Genomic DNA, 6,000 nt, shown 5'->3' on the forward strand with positions numbered 1-6,000 from the left:
AAACTCTAGGACAAGAGAACAGCTTAAGGACTGCTGGCAAGTAAAGGAAGAAATCCTGTTAGGGGTGAATTTATAAGGCCAGAGAAAGCATTTGGAGGGCAAGAAGGTAGGAGCTGCCCTATGTGTAGGAGGTAGCCTCAGTGAGGGTACCAGGATAGCCACATGTCATTTACAGAGCACAGGGAGCTCACAAACAATGTGACTGGGGTACAGAGGAGCTGACAACACAGAAGTCCTATCCAAATTCAACAAAAGCAAGAGAAGGTAACTTTAATGTTGTGAATGTTCAGTATGATGCTGAGCCTTTGAGAAAGGACCAGGAAGGAACTATGGCCATAACGATGCAGGGTGGCTCCCATCACTTAAGAAGAGTGTCACTAATTGTAATAACTTCTGAAAATGTCATAAAGAGAAAGATCTTTGGCCATGAAAGAGACCTTGTGATAACAAGCCCGGGGCTTATTGTAAAAGATGTCATTCAACTGCTGTAAAAGATAGCTCTGCTGACAGAAACATGGATAGGGAGCTCTAGAGGAGCGGAAAATGAGTTGCTATTTGGAGACCACAGTGAGGCAAAATGGTTGTAACACAGCCAGGGAATGGTAGGGACATGACTAAAAACATGAAGAGGGTCTCTTAGCTAAGATTAAACAAACATGATCCGTAAATCTTGTACATTGAAATCTCTTCTGCTGAGAGTTACTTGTCTGAAAGGTGATTATAATGCTGTCCAGGGAGATTTTAGTGTCAAAAGAGTTTTTTTTTTTCCCAGCAGTTAGCTCTGGCAGAACAACCTGGGCTCATTTCCAGGCCAGTTCTTTTCCTATTGCTCATCCTCACTAGCAGATTCTGCAAGTCTAATTAGCAACACAAGCTTTGGCCCTTTTGTTGGCATAATGATATTGTGACCTTAGTGACCCTTTGTATCCTTGTAGTGACCACTGTGCAGCCTGGTGGCTTTCCAAGAGCCTGAGCAGTTGGGAAAGCAGCAGACAGCCCTTTTGCCGGTGCTCCGGATCTCAGCCCCTTCCTGTAGGAGTTTTGGCACTGTGGATTTAGCAGGAGTAAAAAGCTTTGCAAACCCTGTAGGATTTGCACACGGCTGACTGCAAACTGCGAACAGGTCTGCAAGGTGAGAAAGGTTTTTATTTTTATAGTGCTGCTCTTTCAAGTGAAATTCCTTTGAGGTGATTTGTTCTGGAGCTTAGCAAAAATCAGTAGTTGAGTCTTTGACTGTCACACAGATATTTTTACAGTGAATTACAATATTGGAGGGCTCTGTAGTAAGTCCCATGCAATAAAGCTATTTGCTGCTTTCACTGTCACTGTATGCATACTTTGACCTACACTTATTTGCCATTTTCTTGTCACACTCTGCACTGTGTCCCAAAGACTCATCAGCTTTATTTCAGGAATTATTTGGGACCTTTTGTAAAATTCCTGTCATGCAAACCCAGTGCCCAAAAGATTGTGATGCATGCATGAACTCTTGTGAGGAAAACCATGGCTGTCTGCTCACCCTTCTTCAAGGTTGTTCTGTCTCAGGATAGAATGGCTACCTTAGGGTACCTGCAGTGCCAAAAACTGTGACAGAGAATGTGTCTGACTCTGCAGCCCCCCATTCACCATATCAGCAGGAGTGCAAATGCTGTGGGATTAGCTGGATTTGGGTAGGTGAAAGGAGAAGCCCTGGAGCTGAAAACTGCAGAGCAAATGGTGAGTTTTGATTTGAAGGTAGAGTTCAGAGCAAGTGAGTCTCCTTGGAAGAAACTAACGCTTGCAGAACGGCACCATCTAAAGAAACAAGCTAAAAGCCTGTGTATTTCCTCCGTCAGCTGCACCATGAGAATCAGGAGCAAAGCTGGACTCGTCTGTCAGGGACAGCAGGATGCTGGCAGCACACCCAAGGTGGCAGGTCTCTACAGCAGGTGCCTGCGCTGCCTGCCAATGCTAGTGGCTGGCACTAAGCCCTGGCAGTAGGGCAAGCGGATGGCTTTGTACCCTTAAAGGGCTTCTGGAGGCTAGGAATGCCAGGGGTCCAAATCAAGCCACCCTGAGCATCCTGTAGTGGTGTGGAGCCAACCTTTTCTGCTTCAAATAGATTTCCACCATCAACCTCCAGTGAGGCACGTGACCCTTTTCAGAAGACAAAGACTGCAGTGAAGGGATGGATTTCCATCCTGGTCCTTACCACAAGACTTATGGAGCAAGATATAACAGTGCTCAGAGAGGAGTAATGAAGTCAATTGCTATAACTTCTTCTGCTTAATGGATATTCAGGGCTGAGTCTTGAAGGGAGGGGAAACAGAGTCAATAACAAAATGTTCAGGAGCAATCTTCATTGCAAGCTTTTTCTGATGTTAAGTAGCATCTATCCTTGCTCTGTTTTTCTTCCAGGATCTAATTCTGTGATGGAAAAAGGCCTAGACTTTGACTGAAATGCAAAGGAACCACGCCTACTTCAAAACTGTCTGATATGATCAGCATCTTAATGTATAGGAAACTACTTGTGAGTGCAAAGAGGACTGGCTGTACCTCTAAGACAAGATGTCCTGCCATACACATGTGCCTGGTCATGTTGGGCAAACATCATCTCCCACTGCGGGGCTGCAATGGAGACCATGACCACAATCCCAGGAGGTCAACAGGAGTAACTGTATACTGCACCTATGTGAGGACTGTGCAAACACTGCACCCAGTCCTGGTATCAACCCTGAAAAAGCAGTGAAGGGACAGAAGAAAACAAGCAAATGACTGAATCAAGGTTTGGGAAACATCATATACTGAGAAATGCAAGAATCTTAGTCTTTTGAATATATCTAAGAGGAGATGAAGAGGGAGCTTGATCCACTTGGATGGAGAAGAGACAAGTCAGCATAGAACTGGAGAAAATGGATGGAAGGCTAAGTGTTGGGTCCTGCACTTGGGTCACAACAACCCCATGCAATGCTACAGGCTTGGGGAAGAGTGGCTGGAAAGCTGCCCGGCAGAAAAGAACCTGGGAGTGTTGGTTGATAGCTGGCTGAATATGAGCCAGCAGTGTGCCCAGGTGGCCAAGGTGGCCAACAGCATCCTGGCTTGTACCAGAAATAGTGTGGCCAGCAGGAGTAGGGAAGTGATTGTCCCCCTGTACTTAGTACTGGTGAGGCTGCACCTCGAGTACTGTGTTCAGTTTTGGGCCCCTCGCTACAAGAAAGACATTGAGGTGCTGGAGTGTGTCCAAAGAAGGGCAACGAAGATGGCGAAGGGTCTAGAGAACAAGACTTACAAGGAGCAGCTGAGGGAACTGGGATTGTTTAGCCTGGAGAAAAGGAAGCTGATGGGAGACCTTATTGGTCTCTACAACTACCTGACAGGAGGTTGTAGCCAGGTGGGTGTTGGTCTCTTCTCCCAAGTAACAAGCAACAGGACAAGAGGAAATGGCCTCAAGTTGTGCCAGGGGAGGTTTAGACTGGATATTAGAAAAAGTTTCTTCACTGAAAGGGTTGTCAAGCATTGGAACTGGCTGCCCAGGGAAGTGGTTGAGTCACCATCCCTGGAGGTATTGAAAAGACATGTAGATGTGGTGCTTAGGGATGTGGTTTAGTGGTGGACTTGGCAGTGTTAGGTTAATGGTTGGACTTGATGATCTTAAAGGTCTTTTCCAACCAAAATGATTCTAAGATTCTATGAAGCTGAAGTTAAAAAATACTTGCAATCTTATTCTGAGTTTATCTGACATCGTAGGTAATTATCAGAAATTAGGGGTTTGGTGTACAATTCATACAGAAGGCTTTGTTGCTTGTGCTTAGCAGGAAATAAGATGGATGACCGTAATTGTCCTTTTTGAACTTATAAATTATAAGGCTCTGAAAACCATTGGTCTCTTGTGGCCTATCCCATCACAGGGTAAAGTGAGCGCTGTACTGGGCACCACGCTGCTGGTGGACAACCTTATGATCACGCACCAGCATTGCTCCTCTCTCCCCATCAGCCCTCCTCAGCATCAGTACTGCTCCATTGAGGCAGAAATAGGCCAGAAATGACCTCCCAGGCCAGCGTGGGCACACTGGGAGAGTGTTGGACACAGCTTCTCGGAGCCATGATACCTCGGGGCTTTCTGATGGGCTTGTTATATCATGACTTAATTGCACTGACATTTTTAAGTGTTTGGTGCAGTGGGAGCTTTCATTAAAGATGCTAAACAAGAACATGGCTGTGCGCACACATTCCTCTCTGCTGGATGCTTTTCAGCTCAAATGGAGGTACCTTGCTTCTCCCCTCTTTGTTTTGCTACAGTTAGCACATCACCTCTGCTGCCACTGTCATGAAACCTCAGTGAAAGCAGAGGTTTCGTGGCTGTCTCGCATCCATGCTGTCTCTGGGAATGCATCCCCTGGGGGCTGATCGTGAACAGCGCCGCTGCATCCATTTTGCCAGTTATACCTCCATGAAGGTGGTGTCCCTGCTAAAGCCATTTCCTATGTATAAGATGGCTTGTGGACCCCCAAGTGCCAACCAGGACACTGCAAACACTCTGTAACGTAGCCCTCATTGGCTACAAGGGAAAACAAAAAGGCACCGTGCTTTCTATGATTCTGTGATTCTTCCCTTCCACCTTTCAGTAATTTTTTCTGAAAGCTAACAGGAATGGTTTTAATTCCTGTGACTATTACACTCCTGCATTTCCATCCCCATACATTTTATGGTACTAATGGTGATACAGAGTCATTACAGAACAGAAACAGTGAATATAGCAAAGCAGAAATGACATAGTTTCAGTCTGTCACAAGCAGAAGTACACAACATTTGAACAGCAATCTAAATGTATCAGCTATATCATAAAAAAAACCCAAAAGATTTTTGCTCCCAATGTACCTTGTTATGTGCCTGAGTATAAAATTCCTCATACAAAGTTCCAGATATTCCCCAAATATAATATAAAAGCAATCAGAACTCAGCTGTAGCAAAAAACCTTCTTCAACTCAAAACCTCCTAAAATGGCTGTCTACAAAATAGAGGGAGAAAAATGTCTCATAGCCGTTTTGAGAAACAGAGAGAAGAATAGACAATATTTTAAATAATTTTTAATATCTTAATTCAACACACTGAATACTCTTTCTCTTTGCTCTGATAACTGACCATAGCCTTGAAGTTTGTGGAGAGACTTTCATTTTTTCCTCTCATAAGCTCTATAAAACAACTGCTGTAGGAATAATAAAATAAATTCTGAATGTTTTCATTTCAGATCTCATGTCAATCTAATCTTCAGTGAATGCAACAATCCTCATGGACCTAAATTTCCTCTCCACTTTCATGCAAATTACCACATTTTAACCACAATAAATATAAGGAAATGCTTCTTTTTTTGCACCCTTTCAAGCTCTGAGATACCACACAAATTCTTTTTTTTTTTGGGGGGGGAGCAATGATTTTCACTGTAGAAAATGCATTAAAACTTATTCATTGACAAAAGCAGCAACAGAAATTTGACTAAGAGATCACAATCTGTAAATGCAAACTCCAGTTATTTGTTAGTCATTATATCTTCACTTGAAACATTATGTTTGTCCAAACTGTAGCTATTTGAATATAAAAAAATGAGACTCACCTGCCTTTCTTGTATCCCTCATGTATTTCTTTTCCTTGACGGTGGGTTCTGCATTCAGTGGATAAAACCCATCCCCACAACAGTAGGAAGATGCTAAAATGCATTTTATGGACAGTCAACATGTTACCTGGAGGTTCTGTATCCAGAAATAGTCCATTCAAGAAGAAGAAAACCAAAATGTAGATCCTGTTCCTCTTTTTAAGACATTATTGGTCTGATTGTTATTGGAAGGATGTTTACTCATACAAAAAATCATCCTGCAGTATTTAATCTGGACAGTGGGGAAAGCAATTTCCACTAAACCTATAAATCCTTCTACGTCAGATGGCAGGGATTTTCTGGCAGTGTTGAATTCACGTATTCTCAGGGAACAATTATTTTTTGTCCAAACAGGCTATTTTATTAATTGG

At 43.4% G+C, this 6,000-nt stretch overlaps 1 protein-coding gene across 3 annotated transcripts in view; it reads right to left on the reverse strand.

Moving 5' to 3' along the window:
• The window catches only part of GABRR1 (gamma-aminobutyric acid type A receptor subunit rho1), a 31,924-nt gene extending 26,212 nt beyond the window's left edge, over positions 1-5,712 (reverse strand). For all 3 annotated transcript variants that reach the window (XM_054818916.1, XM_054818913.1, XM_054818915.1), the window contains exon 1: positions 5,591-5,712. In XM_054818916.1, coding sequence (XP_054674891.1) covers positions 5,591-5,712 — 122 coding nt within the window. The remainder of the gene's footprint in view (positions 1-5,590) is intronic.
• Between the last annotated feature and the right edge of the window lie 288 nt (positions 5,713-6,000).

The sequence above is a fragment of the Grus americana genome, chromosome 3, assembly GCF_028858705.1.
Source record: "Grus americana isolate bGruAme1 chromosome 3, bGruAme1.mat, whole genome shotgun sequence".
In the NCBI taxonomy this organism is placed as follows: domain Eukaryota; kingdom Metazoa; phylum Chordata; class Aves; order Gruiformes; family Gruidae; genus Grus; species Grus americana.